This window comes from Acomys russatus, chromosome 6 (assembly GCF_903995435.1).
Source record: "Acomys russatus chromosome 6, mAcoRus1.1, whole genome shotgun sequence".
NCBI classification, from domain to species: Eukaryota; Metazoa; Chordata; class Mammalia; order Rodentia; family Muridae; genus Acomys; species Acomys russatus.
The window spans coordinates 60582433-60599671 of record NC_067142.1 but is presented as its reverse complement, the minus strand read 5'-3'; the positions used below and the strand labels follow the sequence as shown (position 1 = coordinate 60599671).

Here is a 17239-nt window from a genome sequence, read left to right as displayed (position 1 = left end):
TTTGCTTCTGTTTATTTAAAGAATCATGGGAAAGATAAATGACATCACATAACTCAAAACCAGCAAAGCATTAATTACCTTGAAAGAATCATCATTCTGAGTTTGGTTATAGTAAATCCACTTTTGTTTATCATTTCAATTATTTCTCCAGCCTTTGATACTGCATCTGGTTTGATCAGGGCTAATGTTCTGGAAAGAAATAAAGAGTGGATCTGAAAATAAAAACAGCTCTACAGTTTTTATTTATGATTCCAAGGAGCAGTTTCCTTTACAACCATATCAGAACATTAACATCCAAATTAAGAGTATAGAGAAGTTAAAGATGGTATCTCTTTAAAACTTACATAAAGTAAGATCACTATTGATTCCCAAAGAAATCAAAATTTGCTAAACCTTATTTTTAAAAAAACAAGAGGCTGGGTGTGGTGGCACACCCACTTAATTCCAGCACCCCGGATGCCGAGGAGGCAGATCTCTATTCTGAGTTTGAGGCCAGCCTCTCCACACAGAGAGTTCCAGGCCAGCAAGAAAATGTAGCCAGACTCTATCTACAAAAAATAAAATAAAATAAGAGGAAGTGATGAAGGAAGAGAAGAAAAGGGTAGGGAAGAACACTGTAAATGTTTTTTATTTTAATTGTTTTATTACATTTAATTTTCATGTGTGTGTTTATATGTGTGTGGGGGTATGAGTATTCTATAACCTGTGCGTGGAGGCCAAAAGACAACTTGTGAGAGTCAGCTCCCATCTACCATGTGAGTTTCAGAGATACAACTCAGGCCTCTGTGTCAATGGCATGTGCCTTTCCCTGTTGAGCTATCCATCAGCCCTAAAAGTAACTCTGTGTGTGTGTGTGTGTGTGTTTAAATACCCAAACTAGAAATTAGAAAATGCACATGTTTAAAATGTCTATATATTATGGGATATTTTTGTATAAAGAATTAAGCCCCAATAAATTGTATTAATTATACTAGGAATTTAGTGTTTGTTCTCTAATGACTAAAACTTATGCATGCCATATTTTCAACTCAGCACTGACTCAAAAGTAATTATAAGTTCTTCTTCTGGGTCTCTAGACATGGCAAGGTTAAAACACAAAGACCCAACTGTCCTCTCACCCAACAACACACATGATTATCAAAGGACATGGCAGCCTCTAAACATGGATCATGTGTTCTTCCAAAAGGCTCTATCAGACACCTGCATCCCATGATCATTTCTGTGTTTGCACTGAAACAAGCGCCATTATATGCATCAGGCAGTTTCAAGAGAAAACAATATGAAGCCAATACGTTAATTTAACCTTCTCAATAGACCCTGAGAAAACAGATTGGCCAGCCTTCACCACACACAGACAAGATACAGATTTCTGTAAAACAACAGGCCTCCTGGAGCCATGCAGAAGGACTTCTCTCAAATGCTTCAGGCTCTAAGCAGAGCTGCAACAAACTAGAGAAGACAACTAGTGGCCTGCCATACAACAACAGCCCAGATAACACAGTGTGGATGCTGTGCAAGGGCATGTCACTCCTGTGCTGTGGCCTCTCTGAGTGCAGGGACCTAAAGGAATAAACATGCTTATGAAAATGCATCTGTGTTTGTTCTAAGTATATACAATCCATTTTAAACAGCAACCAATTTGTGATTTCTCCTATGTTCTCTTTGCAAGCATGAAGTATATGCTCACTTCATGAGTAAAGGACTACAGTCTCAAGACGCATTCTTCTACTGAAAACTCCTTTTAAACATGGGCAACACTTATTGGAAGGAAGGAAGGGAGGAGCGGTAGGAAGAGAAAGGAATAGAGTTGAATACAGTAGAGAGTTCAGTAGAGAAGACAGTCCAGCAGAGTTAAGCTGAGCACAGCACAGTGACGGCAGTTCAGTACAGTGCAGTTGAGTTCGTGCAGTTTAGTGAAGTTTGGTTTGTGGAGTTCAGAAACAGAGCAATTCAGGAGAAGCTTAGAGGAGCCAGTTTTAATCAGCCAGCTTAGAGAGGAGTTTGAGCCAGAACCAGAGTTGAGCCAGAGTTGAGCCAGCCAGCCAGAGTTCACAAAAAATAAAACAAACAAGCAAAAAAATCTAGGACAGGGCCAGTTATTCATCCGGAAGCCCCCACGGTGACAGTTACATCCAGAGAATAAAAGACACAATTACGCTGAGACGGCTTACTAGATAGTAACCAAGTATTAAGGAGGCCTAAAATCTGGAGTCTCAGGAAAGGTGAGAACCAGAGTTGCTTTTGACTTGCCAATGTGGCCTCTGGCGATCTGAACTTTAATATGCACTGCAGTACTGGAGGGGTAAGTAAACTTTAATAGATGATCATCCCGAAAACAAAGTGGGACCAGATTTTACAACTTCAGGGTAAACCAGAAGGCACATGCTCACATCATAGATTCGAACTAAAAAGATTATGTTTAATCGTATTTAAAAAGAGTGTGTGTGCGCACACACACACACACACACACGCACACATGAGCACATCATGGCATACATAGGGGTCAGGGGACAACTGGAGAGGCCATGCTCTTTCCTTCTACCATAGGGGTCCCAGGAATCTAAACTAAGTCATGAGATTTGGTGGCTGGCACCTTTACCCACTGAGCAAAGACCCTGACTGGCACATATCACTGCCCACAATGAATGAAAGCTATAAATACTTATTATTCACAGACGATTATAGAGGCTGGAGACACGGCTCAGTTGACAAAGTGTTTGCCACACAGGCATGAGCTTTGAGACGCATATTAAAAACCGAGCATGGTGGTATGTGACTGTAAACCTAGCACTGGGGAGGAAGAGAAGTTGGATCCCTGGTGCTTGGTTACCAGACAGTTTAGCCAGATTGGTCAGCTCCAGATTCGATGAGAAACTGGCTGAAAAAATAACGCAGAGTGATAGAGGAAGATTCCCAATGTCAACCTCTGGCCTACACACACACACACACACAGATATACACACAGAGACAACTACACACACACAGACAGATATACACATAGAGACAACTACACACAGAGACAACTACACACACACACACAGATATAGTTGTTATTTCTTTACTCTCACTGACTTCTAACATCAGATCTTATAAGAAGAAAAGATGCCTTTTGGTCTAGTATCATGGGACTTTCTCAGTCTTACAGTTGTCCTTTGCTCATTTCCCATGAGGCAATCAGTGTGCCTTTGGCCCATAACCACCTGTGCAGTAATCACTCCACTGAGCTTTAAGCCACCTTAAGAATTAGAAAGGCTCGCCAGGCATAGTGGCACAAGCCTTTAATCCCAGCACTCCAGAGGCAGAGGCAGGAGGATCGCTGTGAGTTCAAGGCCAGCCTAGTCTACAAAGGGAGTCCAGGACAGCCAGGTCTGTTACACAGAGAAACCCTGTCTCAAAAAACAAAAACACAAAAAACAAACAAAAAACCACCACCAACAACAATAAAAAACCCAAACAAACAAACAAACCATAAGGAAGTCACAAAAAGAAATACCCTATTCTGTAGGGGCCATTTACCATACAGATCTTAGGCATTCAGCTATTTTAGGAGTAGGCCTTAAGAAATAGCTTGACTGCCAGGCGTGGTGGCGCACGCCTTTAATCCCAGCACTTGGGAGGCAGAGACATGTGGATCGCTGTGAGTTCGAGGTCAGCCTGATCTACAAAGTGAGTCCAGGACAGCCAAGGCTACACAGAGAAACCCTGTCTTGAAAAACCAAGAAAAAAATAAAAAAAAAGAAAGAAAGAAAAAGAAATAGTTTGACTGATTTTTGTTTGTTTGTTTTGTTTTTGGAGACAAGGTTTCTCTGTGTACCACTGGCTGTCCTGGACTCATTTTGTAGAACAGGTTGGCCTTGAACTCACAGTGATCTGCCTGCCTTTGCCTTCCTAAGTGCTGGGATTACAGGTGTGTGCCGCCATGCCCAGTTGACTGAATTTTTTTGAGTTAATTAGTTTCTGGAACTTCTAAACATACAGAACAGCCTTAGCTTTCAACAATTATCCCTAATGTTAAGTGCTAAATGGAAGTACACAAGTACAGATAATATCTTTCAAATACTGTATCTCCAAAGTAAGAGCCAAAAAAGATGGAAGAAATAAATTTTCTTTTCCAACATATTTAATCTATTCTCAGAAAGATGCAACTCATAAATGTGGACACTGAAAATTAAAATGCCATTTTCATAACACCAGAAATCAGTTTTCAGAAGAAAATCATTATTAAGTCATTTTTCCTATAAAGCTTGAATTTTAGCTGAATCTTCAATTGGCTCTGTTTCTTTCTAAATCAGAACTGAAGAAAATCAGGATGGCAAACAGCAAGGAGAGAAGAAGAACATTAAGGTAGCTGAGGTGTGAGGGTGCTGTGCCTCAGTTTACCCACCTCACAGGAAAGCCATGCAGTATCTTGGACAGTTGTTCTTCCAGGCCTATGTGCAAAGGATTTTAGTCCAATGGGACTGTTGTCCCATGGCAGAACTCTCTGTGTGTGTGTGTGTGTGTGTGTGTGTGTGTGTGTGTGTGTGTGTGAGTGTGTGTATCTGTGTGTGGTGTGTGTGTGTGCTGTTATGACAGCAGATCCTTTTCCATTATTTTTGTGCCCTGAGGTGAAGAGCTGCTCCACCACTCACTATCCCTTTATAGTGTGTTGTATTGCAGCAAGCTCAAAGCATTGGGGCAAAGTGGTCTCAAGTATTTGTTTGCACAACTAGCTAACTAATGCACGCCAAGTGCAATAGGAGGGAGAACTAAGGAAGACAGGAATGGCTGCCAAAGGCGATACTTCTTTGCATGCCAGGCATTGCAATGACATAATCCCATTCATTCATTCATTGGTTAAATGTTTGTGGGACAGTTGTGAACAAAAGAGACAAACTGGCTTCTCTGCATCACAGTTTTTCTCTACAGTTTCTTTTCTTTTTTTCTTTTCATATTATCTTTGATCAATCAGTCATGTCTCCAACACTTACTAGATATGCTAATTCTATGAGTGAAGATCACTAATAAGCATTAGTGACAAACGAGTTAAACTTCCTTATCAACTAGATCAAAAGTCGTAACTTGAGGACAGAGAGAAAATACAAAAAAGAACAGATAAATCTGAATTTGTAATTTATTAATTCATTCAGCTGACACAGGTTAGGCACTTGCAAATGTGTGAAGAGATTTTCTCAGTGATATAAAAGATACAAAATGAGTAAGACAGAGCAAGGAGAATAGTTATCAAGTCCTATCCAGTCTCCTGTTTTTAAGTTTTCATGTCCTTTTGTTTTTCAGGTATTAAAATGTATTTTAGTTATTGTACAAAGCACTAGGCTTCACTACTATGTTTCCATAATGTGCATCATTGAACTTTGCTGCTCTAACACACTGACCAACCCCTATCTTCTCTCCCACCTCAGGTTGGTCCACTTTCATATACGGAAAAAACCATATGAATGGGGGCATACAAAAGAGGTGTGTGTGTGTGTGTGTGTGTGTGTGTGTGTGTGTGTGTGTGTGTGTGTGATGTATGTAAATATACATGTATATATACAAATAGATGCATATAATTGACAATGGCAGTGTCTTCTTAACAGTGCCACCTGGCTTAAAATTTGGATGAGCTTTCTGTCCCACCCTGGCCCCATCCCCTCCTGCCAACTCTGCCGGAGAGCCACATTGGCGCAGTGCACTGCCCACGTCTTCCCACTGGGTTGCTCTTTTTGTTTGACCACACTTTACAGCTGACATCATTTTCTTTAAAAAAACATATTTTTAGCTAGTATATAAAATGATGTGATTCATAGTGTTATTTTCATTATACGCTGTTCCTTCTCACCGCCCACTACCCTCCCCAATGATGACGCATTTCTTGTTAGATCCATTCCCTTCCCCCCAATAGTCTGTCTGTTTTTACGACATACATATTCTATTACTTTCTTGTTCTCTATTCTCTTTAGACCTCTCTCCCCTATAGTCCTCTTCCTACAATCTCTCTCTCCACTCACCCACCCACCATCTTCCCATCCATCTACCTATCTGCATATTAAATTAATAGTCCACATATTATAAAACATATGGTAGCTATCATTAATCTGGCTTATTCTTCTTAGCATAATGGTCTCCAGTTCTATTAACTTTATTGCAGATGTTAGAACTTCACTCTTTGTAGCTGAATAAAATTCCCCAAAACAAGCCATCTCTTGCTTTGTGATTTCTGATGTTCTCCCGACCATTCTCTCTTTGGAACAGAGTCTATTCGTTGTTATCTTGGCTTGTTTCATTTACTCCATCACCTTAATGCAGCTTCTCACCCACTATTTCACCCTAGAAATTTCTAAGTCTTCCTTGTTTGTTTGTTTATTTATTTATTTATTTTTTAATTTTTTTTTTCCCCCCAGCCTAGCCTCTACCTCTTTCAGCAAATCCAACCAGCATGCACACCATCACAACCAGCTAACTCTTACATTCTTTACTTGGACTGTCTTTGAGCTTTATTATTATTATTATTACTGTTGTTGTTGTTAAATTTTTTATCTTATTTTTTGAGGTAGGATCATGTGTAGCTCAAGCTGGCCTTAGACTCTTTATGTAACCTAATCTGACCTTGAACTTCTGATATCCTACCTCCACTTCCCAAGTGCTAGGATGACAGCTATGTGCCACCACCCGCAGTTTTACCCGGGGCCGGGGGTCAAACCCAGGTCCTCAGGACTTCATCAATGCTAGACATACACTCTACCAACTGAGCTATATCCCAAGCCTTCACTGCTCAACTTCTTTAATCACACAGACTCCTTATTTCCTCTTTATACCTACTGCTACCATAATAATTCAGATCATTATTGCAGTAACTAAACTTTTATAATTTTTAGCCAACTTATTCAAGCAGAATGACAGCTTTTCTCAACTTAAGACAGAATTTCCAACCTTTGTATCTCTCTTTATAATCATTCCTTTTATAAGCAATTCTCCCCAGTTCATCTAACTGGATAAATAATTCAATTTTATCACCAAGACCAAACAACCCCACAAATCCTTCAGTTTTACAAGAAATAACTTCATTGTCTTCTGACTTTATAGTGATTCACACATCATTTCTTCCTGTCTCCCCAAAGCCATGCTTATCCTTAGGAAGAAAAATGTATGCTCAAAGAGTCGTAGGCTTTACAGAGAAAAATAATGATGATGTGTAAAAGCTCCCCCGGCCCCGCCTCCCCCAAACAATCACCACCTAAGACTATAGGTGTCATTTTGTTACTCTAATCAGGAACAAACCTCACAACCAGCTCCAAAATATTTTAAAAAATATGTTATGGCATTATACTGGGTCACTGGAAAAAAATGTATGTGAAAACACGATCAAGAAAGAGGGACTCAGAAGTTAGTAGGCAGAGTCACATACAGTGCTTCAGTGAAAGATGACAGAATGCTTTCTTACTTCTCTTTCCTGCTGCCCAGCTGTCGAGCGGTGTATTGGTCCCCATAGTCAATCAACACCAGTTGTCGAGAAAAGACATTCACTTTGTTGCCTATAAATAAGTCTTCTAAGCGTAGGTCCTCATACTTGGTCCGCTTCAAGAAGGTTCGACGATTCTTTACATCATGCTAGAACCAAACACAATGAAATTACTTATGAAGAATGTTGTTACCTTACTGTGAGGTAAAAGTTTTCAATTTATCTTACCAAAGACAGCTCATCCTTTTACTTTTAAACTATAATTATAAATATATTTCAGGGTCCTAGAAACCTACAAGAAGAACACTATGGTGGGTAGCTCTGGGCCCAGGGATTCTGCTCAAACTATGGCACCAAGGATAATACGTGCAGTCATCATCAAACCCCTACCCAGATCTAGCCAAGGGACAGGACATTCTCCACAGTTAAGTGAAGAGTGGGGACTGACTTTCACACGAACTCTGGGGCCCCATATTTGACCATGTCCCCTTGATGGGGAGGCCCGATGGCATTCAGAGGAAGGATAACAGGCTACCAAGAAGAGACTTGATACCCTAGGATCATATTCAGGAGGAGGAGGTCCCCCTCAGTCACAGTCATAGGGGAAGGGAATAGGATGAAAGCAGGAGGGAGGGAGGAATGGAAGGATACACATGATGGGATAACAACTGAGATGTAATATGAGTGAATTAATAAAAAAATTATACTGCAAAAAATATATTTTATACTATAAATCTCTATTTCCAAATCCAATCTAGTGATTATAAGTTTTTAATTAAAATGTCTACTTTAAAATATCCTAAATACACTTATTTTAGCCAAGCTATTTCAGTAAGTCAGTAGCTATGAACCACAGAAACAGCCAGATTCTCACATTTCTTAATTTTACATACACATGCCAATATCAAATAAACTCATTAAAATTTTTGTATTTCCTTTAAATTATGTGTATTTATGTGTGTCTCTGTATGGGAATGCACATGTAAGCACAGGTGCAAAAGCCAGGAGCGGGTGTTGGCTTGCCAGGAGCTAGAGCTACAGCTGAGAGGTTCCAGTGCAGGTGCTGGGAACTGCACTCGCTAGCTCCAGGAGCAGCAAGCACTCGTAACTGAGCCACCTCTCCAGGCCCTCTATCCTGACATAGGCCAGTTTCTAAAGGGACTTTTTAAAGAAATCTGTGTCCCAGTGAAGGGATACAAAGAAAGGGACTCTCTTAGATCCTTTTCAATTTGACTTTTTATACAGATACCAACTTTCAATAATAATATTTATGACTATAAATAACCATTTATCTATAACTACTTATAAAATACTGATTAATCCAAAACACCAGTTGTCCCACTTCAGTCTGGGTTTTCTCTGTATCTACCTACTTCTGTGTGTGTGTGTGTGTGTGTGTGTGTGTGTGTGTGTGTGTGTGTGTGTGTTATATGCATGTTCACACATGTGTGCGTATGTAGGTGTGCATGCCCACATGAGAGGACCAGAGGAGGCTGTCTGATGTCTTCCTCTGTCATTTCCCATCTTATTCTCTTGACACAGGGTCTCTTCACGGAACCTGAAGTTTGCTGTTTGAGTTAGGCTAGCTAGCCAGAGAGCTCCAGGCATCTGCCCGTCTCTGCTACTCGGTCACTACTTGGAGGAATCACATGGAGCACAGTCCAGCTATCGTACAGGTGCTTAGGATTCGAGCTGAGACCTCTGCACTTCCACAGCCAGGATTACTACCCACTAGGAAATCTCTCTAGGCCTGTCTGTTTTGATTCAAGGTTTTGCTACACAGCTTAAGGTAACCTCTAATTTGTGATTCTCCTGCCTCAGCATCCTAAGTGTTAAGCTTATAGTCAAATGCCACCAAGCTTAAGCTGTTTGTATATTTTTAATATAAAAACTTGCAAAATACATTGGTTAGAAATATGAAACAAGGCTGCATGTGAAGGTGCTTGTTTATAATCCCATTTGAGATGAGACAGAATTGCAAGTGAGAAGCCAGTCTGAACTCTGTGGTAAATCCTGTCTACCACATAACTGAAAGAAAGAAAGAAAGAAAGAAAGAAAGAAAGAAAGAAAGAAAGAAAAGAAAAGAAAAAAACCCAGTGCCTCTATGCCTCAAGTGCTGAGATTACAGCCCTGTGCCAATATGCCTGGTGTTCTCTGTTAAGGTTCATGTATTGGATGGTAACTCACCTTAGAGTGATGTGAAACCAACATATTGAGAATGAATATGTGGTGAAAAAATTTTGTGAGATCATTTTTAAAAAACTACAATAAAAGTTAGCTTCAGACAGTAGCTGTTTACTCCCACAACTTTGTGCCAGGATTGCATCATATCTTGCAGGCTGGTCACCTGTGTGTCCAACTCAGTGTCTGTATGATTCCTGTGCTTTTTCTTTGGATGGTTTTCTTTTGTTTTGTCATATTCTGAATTGTTTTTATTTTATTATTTTTTAGATTGCCTGTTTGTATTCCAATGAATAGAGAAGAAAGCGTGTGGTGGGGAAGTGGGGAAGATCTGGACGGAGTTGGGGATGGGAAACCATAATCAAAATATATTGCTTGGAAAAAAATTTATTTTCAATTAAAAAAAAAAGTAAAATATGGCGGGTGTGATGGTCCATGCCTTTAATCCCAGCCCTTGGGAGGCAGAGGCAGGCAGATCTTTATGAGTTTGAGGCCAGCCTGCTCTACAAAGTGAGTCCAGGACAGTCATGGCTGTTTCAAAAACAAAAACAAAGAAGTAAAATATATCTTCAAATGCAATTTCAAAATCAACCATACAAAAGGTAGTCTTATCCTTCTCCCGTCCCATATGAAATAATTTTGCTAACTTTTAAGCAAACAAAGGTTATTTATCAGTGTATGTGCTCGCACGGATGAGTGGACTGCCATGCACATGCACAGCAACCAAGAGTGAACCTCAGGTCTTGTTCTCAGGAGCAGTTCACCTTACTTTTATTTGATTTGCTTTTTGTTTGGGGGAGTTACTTTGTCTGTTTTTGTTTTTAAAACAGGATTTCACTATGTAGCCCTAGTTGGCCTAGAACTTGCTATATATTTTTTATTTTCCTTTTTTTTTTTTTTTTTTTTTTTTTGAGACAGAGTTTCTCTGTGTCTTCCTGGCTTTCCTGGAACTTGCTCTGTAGACCAGGCTGGGCTCAAAGTCAGAGATCCACCTGCCTCTGCCTCCTGAGTGCCAGATTAAAGACGTGCACCTGGCTCACCTTACAGTTTGAGACAGGACCTCTCACTGAACCTGAGGCTTACCGACTCAGCTAGACCATCGAGCCAGCAAGCCCAGGATCTCTTTCCAGAGCTGGGATTACAAGCAGGTACCACCATGCCTGCCTTTTTACCTGGCTGCTGAGACTCAGGCTCAGGCCTTCCCTGTGCCTGCACAGCAAGCACTTTTCCACCTGAGCCAGCTTTCTAGCCCCATTTACCATTTCAACAGACCCATCTGCCGGGTAAAACAGGAGCTCATAACGCCGGAGCAGTGCAGCATTCGGATCGTACCACTCCGCAAGGAAAGCAAATCTCTCACTCTGATTCTGTGAAAAAGAAAATAATTGTATCACTATCACATAAGCACTCTTACATAAGCCACACAAAAAGAGATGAGAGTTCCCAAATATTTACACAAACAAATCTTCGCCATTGTACTGACTCATTCTTTTCTCAGAAATTTGCCGTGCTACATTGAAAGCAGTGCTAAGAGCAAAATTCATAGCACTAAGTGCCTTTAAAAAGAAAACGGAAACATCCCACATAAACAACTTAACAACACATCTGGACATTTACACTATGGAATCCTACTCAGCTATTAAAAACAATGAATTTCTGAAATTTGTGGACAAATGGATTGAACTAGAAATTATCATCATGAGTGAGTTCACCCAGAAGCAAAAAGAGTTAAATGGTATATATTCACTTATATCAAGACACTAGTCCAAGGGGTACGTCCCCATGGAAAAGTACCTACCAGGAAAGTGGGTCAGAGGGGAGGACATCCTATTGAGACTTTAGGTGTGAGAAGCCTGGGAGAATGAGGAAATTGAAGGACCCAGAGGGTCCTGGAAAACTACAGGCGGGTCTGGGCCCTAGGGTCCTCCTCAAACTATGGCACCAGCCAAGGAAAATATAGGCAGTAAACTTCGAACCCCTACCCAGACTAGCTGATGGACAGGACATTCTCCACCATTAAGTGAAGAAGGAGATCTGACTTTCACACAAACTCTGGTGCCCCATATTTGACCATGTCCCTTGGATGGGGACGCCTGGTGGCACTCAGAGGAAGGATAATAGGTCATCAAGAAGAGACTTGATACCCTATGAGCATATACAAGGGGAGGAGGTCCCCCTCAGTCACAGACATAGGGGAGGGGAATGGGGGGGGGAAGCAGGAGGGAGGGAGGAATGGGAGGATACAAGGGATGGGCTAACAACTGAGATGTAATTTGAATAAATTAATAATTAAAAAAGGAAAAAAAAGAGAAAATTGTCATGCTAGTATCTGGTTAAACACCCTTAGGTACTTCAGAGGTGAGTTTAGTCTTTGTTTCACGGCCATTCATTTGTCCTAATTCAATCAGCAGTCTCTGGAACATGAGCTCCTGATCTGATGACTTTAACAACTCATAGTTGTTCTGAAGTCAAGTTTGCTTAAGAACTATCAGGAAGTTACTAAGAGATGCCATTACTATTAGTTTCATTGTCCTGAATTTGGCAATTTAGCAAATTTAGTCTATTGCACTAACATGGTAAATGTCTCTTCTCTCAGGAGTTTCAGAGCCATATCATTTTGTAAAGACAGTAGGAGAAAGTGTTCACACCTAAGAAACAGAAGCCAGACAGCTCTTATTCTGACAAGCAAGGACCGAACAGAAAAACAGACGAAGATGATCTCCACTGTTTCCAAAAGTTCCAAACACTCCTAAGCTCTTAGGTATGACCTTCTGGAGTTCTGACCTAAAATTTCACAATAGAAATTACAAAGAAGTGTCCTTTGTCTTATCTTTAAAAAGTAGCCAGTTTCTTTCATAACCATGATCCACCTCAATGAAATGAAAAACAAAAACAAAACCTTAAAAACTGTAACAGCAATCATGAAATTGCTACTCATGGATGCAGAAAAGTAACTCCAAGCCACACTGTTTCCTCTCTGCAGTAAGGAGGCACTCTGAGTATAATCTGTATTCAAACCTGGCTTACATCCTACACCCCGAGTTCCCTTTGAAGTACACAAGTCGTACTTTGCTAAGGTTTGCATGTCTCTTACAAATGCTTTTTGAAGGTTAATTTCCACTGGGACAATCATAAGGGATGCTCACAGGTTGTAAGCTGGAGCCTCCACTGTGATAATGACTCAGTAATGCGTTGGGAGTGAGTTGTTACCAAAGGCTGTCCCACTCATCCCTTTGATCTTCCGCTATGAAACAAAGATGCTTGTGGGGTATTCTTCAAATTCTCAACCCTCAGAACAATAATCCAAATAAATATACTTTCTTCATAATTACCCAGCCTCATATATTCTGTTAAAACAACAGAAATTAAGCGAGCTTGATATCTCCCTTCTCTCTCTCTCCTCTCCTTCCTCCCTTTCCCCCCCTCTCTCCCCCTTCCCACCCCAGACCACACCATGATTTCTCATTTTCTAAGTGATATCAATGTTTGGTATTGTTTTGTTCAACTCCTTCATTTCAAGAGAAGGAAATTGAGTTCCAGAGGATATACATGACCAGTATAACACTGCAAAGCTTGTCAAGTGACTGAGCCAAAACCAGGAACGGTACCTGGCCTTCCCCAGACCTTCCACAGTCCTGGCCTTGCAGGTGAACTCAGTGAGAAGCTGACACTCACAGGACATATGGACAAACACCTTGTGTTTGTTCCTTATGTGCCTGAAGGCTACAGGAATAACCGGTCACCCTACCTTCAGGGAACATTTCAGCTTTTCTCAGAGGTACTTCACAGAGAATATTCAAGCATTACATTGGATCAAAATTACTTTTTTAATTGTTTTGTTTGGGTGGTAGAGGGGTTAAATTTGGGCTCACTCACTAGCTAAGCCCAAGACTGTTTCTTAAGCAGGGTGCTTGTGGAACACTGGGCTCCCCATAACACCATCTCTACATTACTCAGGCACCATGAGGAGGCCTGTTGATGTTCCCTCACAGCAGGAACCTGAGAATCCAGCCACTGACTACTTCCGGAGCACCCCTCCCACTTGTATATAATTATGCCCCGTCAGCATGCGCTCCTGGGAGGTTGTGGGTTCGAGTACACATGTAGTGGCAGGTAAACAAAAGAAGGCTCTTCCTACGCCTCTGGGGGATGCTTAGACAATCAGAGATTTTTGTCAAAAAAATGGATAGCAATTTTCTTCTTAAGTTTTATAATTCCATTGGTTATATAATGACTTGTTTTATAATTTGAACTTACAAAACAGGCAAGGCACTATTGGAAAAAATCATTAATAATCACTATAAAATTACTACTAACAAATTATAGATGTGAGAAATTAACTGCTGTGTTTTGGCTTTACATAGAAATCAAAGGTGTTATGAAAATAGTGTATAGTTAAGGTAAATTTGTGTTATGGGTTTTAAATTTTATTTTGCTCATTTAGAGACAGGGCCTCACATAGCTTAAGTCATAGTGCCAAGATTGCGGTTGCTGATCCTCTCTCTGCCTCTACCTTCTAAGTACTGGGACTACAAAAGGATGCCACCGTGTCTAGCATACCTTTTAAAGTCATGTTGCACACTGCACTTATTAGCAGTGTATTTGTCTAAAACAGGCCACCTAATGACATATAACTACTCTAAAACTAAAACATAATTACAGCTAGGTTTGCAGGGACAAACAGGAATCTAAGGACTCTATCAAGGCTTATGACAAGTGACTTACATTTTATATAAAAGGAATTAAATATGTACAGATGAGAAAGCATTTCAGTTTAAGGATTTCTAGTATTAAAAAAAAAAAGCACACAAAATTCTTTTAAAATAAATTACCAGATCTTCCATTTAATGGCTCACAAGTAAAGTAAAAATTTAAGGAATCATTGCATTCCAAGTTATTTATTTATTTTAATTAAAAAGTATATCATTCTTCTTCCTTCCAACATCTCCCCAATCACTCTCAAATTTTATCCCTTTTTCTTTAATTATTGTTGTTACATATATGCCTAAGTACAACCTACTGAGTTCATTCAGTGTTGCTTGTAATGTATGATTTCAGGGTTGACCACTTGGCAGTGGACCAATTAAGGGGTTCATGCCTGGGGAAATATTAATTCTCATTCTCTTAAGCTAGCCACTACAAATTATAAAACTTCTCAAGACAAGTCGCATCAACATACTTTCTGACGTAGCAGAATCCCTAATAAAAAGCTCGCATGCTTTTCCAGGGCCTGATACTGTGGTAAATCCTCAAGAGGGCAAAGCAAAATTAAAATAAGGAGTAAGTTTAGCAACATACAGACAGTATCACTTTTAACCTCTGGGACCAAAACCTCATAAATGCAATCAAGGGAAGGAGAAAAGGAGGGGGGAGGGGGGAATTTATTATTGTTTTGGGGTGAGGGTACCAACCTTCACTAGTTTTTATGAACCAGCAAGAGCCACTTCTTCTAGTTGGTCACTTCTATTAGGGTACTTAATGTTCTCTAAACTATTACTATTTAAGCAAATCTTTTAAAAAGCTTATTTACGGGGCTGGAGAGATGGCTCAGCGGTTAAGAGCACTGACTGCTCTTCCAGAGGTCATGAGTTCAACTCCCAGCAACCACATGGTGGCTCATAACCATCTATAATGTGATCTGATATCCTCCTCTGGCCTGCAGGTGTACATGCAGGCAGATCTCTGTATACATAATAATAAATAAATAAAATATTAAAAAAAAAAAAAAAAAAAAAAGCTTATTTACTTCTCCAAGTGATTAGAATAAAATATTAAATTAAGTGTGGGGGTGGAGTGGAATGAGATCAGCTAACATTACATCAGCCCAGTTTGATATGTAAATAGCTAATAATCCTTCAAACATACCTACAACTGCTGTCTACTTCCTACATTTCACCTGTATGAAAACAGAGGGCCAGTGCTTACTGGGTCAGTCAGCTGCTCAAAGCCAGACTTGAAGTTTCAAACAAAGCTGATGCCAAAAATCAATACTTTGTCCAGATACCAAAAGCACTGAATCAAAAAGAGGAAAGAAAAATAGAGTCAAGAGTTCTGAGCGAGCCAAGAGAGTAATGGAGAAGGAAGAGAGAAAGGCAGTCTGCCTGCACAGTACTCTGGAGAAAACAGGATATGGCAGCAAGAGGAATCATTTTGGACCCGATCCTAGGAAGAACAGCTCTGATCAGGTTACTTTCAGTGTTTCTGGTAATGTTATCTAAGATACAGAAAGGAGTCTAAGCTAACACACTAAAGAAACACCCAATCTGTCAGGAGTGGTGTTGCAAGCCTCTAATCACAGCAATCAGGAGGCAGATAAAGTGGGATCCCTGTGAGTTAGAGGTTAGCCTTGTCTACATAGCAAGTTCCAGGTCAGCCAACACCACACCGTCAACCCCTACCTCAAAAAACAAAAAACAAAAACAAAACAAAACACACACACACACACACACGCACACACACACACACACACAACCACCAAAAACAGAAAACAAGTAAACAAACAAAAACCGTTGCCAATCCATATTTATTGTGGCATTATTTACAACAGCCAAGTGACAGAATCAGTCTAGTGTCCCGCAACAAACAAACCAATAAACCTAATGAAGTATGTAATCACAATGGAGTTTTATTCAACCACAGAGAAGAATAAAAATATGTTGTGTGGTGGGTGAGACTGGAGACCATCACGTAAAGGAAAACTAACTCCAAAACAGTAACTAAGAGCACTAATGTAAATAACCCGTGTTTCAAAGAAATCCGTTTGTTAAAACGCAACAGAATTACATGCTATCTCTAATACACGCCTGATACAATGCTACACTTCTGCTTCTTGAAAGCAGGAAGGATGGAAACGTTAATGCTGCTGCTAACTGCACATCTAATAATTATATAAGTGCAAAGGGTCATTGTGAAAAGAGATGCTGAAAGCTATTTATGTGCAAATATGATGGGTTGGGCACACAGGACAGGAACTGAAGATGTTTATACAGCTGACTAAGACAGCTAAAGGAGCTTAGACTTAACTGAGAAAAGATGCATTGCTAGCGTTTCAAATTATTTTAAATATCAAAAATAGATAAGTTAATAATTTCTTGAACATTCTCAAGACGTTTCCACTAACCCCCATTAATGACAGCAACTCTGAGCCCTTATGATATAAGGAGTGACACTGCATTTTTGCTATATATTATTACACAAAACTTACGATAACCCTAATAAGTTGTCATTTTCCAGAATAAGAAACCACACTCACTGAAGTTAAATAGTGGTACTGATGAAGTGCCAGATAAAATGACCTTTCCTGACCCAAAAATCTGGGAAGTATTGGATCCTGCTGAAGGTGGTAAATATCAATATTTTTATCTCCACTTAGTTTTAAACTAGCTCATTAGACCTTTATTGATACAGCTGATTTATAACATATGTAATATATTAATACTAATGCATACTAGTAATTATATACATAACTCCAGCTAAACCCATACTTTTTCCAATAGGAAAATGAGATTAAAATAATTTAGAGGTTAAATGTATTGTTCTGCCTCCAAATATACTTTTGTTTCTTCTAAGAATTCGCTTTCGATTTTACCTCTTTCAGTTCAAATACAGATCGTATCT

At 39.8% G+C, this 17239-nt stretch overlaps 1 protein-coding gene across 6 annotated transcripts in view; it reads right to left on the bottom strand.

Annotated features, from left to right (window-relative positions):
• Window positions 1–17239, bottom strand: part of Nme7 (NME/NM23 family member 7) — a 391631-nt gene that overhangs the window by 83799 nt on the left and 290593 nt on the right. For all 6 annotated transcript variants that reach the window (XM_051147748.1, XM_051147749.1, XM_051147750.1 and 3 more), the window contains exons 3-5: window positions 10882–10989; window positions 7424–7590; window positions 79–189 (exon numbers count right to left, since the gene is read on the bottom strand). In XM_051147748.1, coding sequence (XP_051003705.1) covers window positions 79–189; window positions 7424–7590; window positions 10882–10989 — 386 coding nt within the window. The remainder of the gene's footprint in view (window positions 1–78; window positions 190–7423; window positions 7591–10881; window positions 10990–17239) is intronic.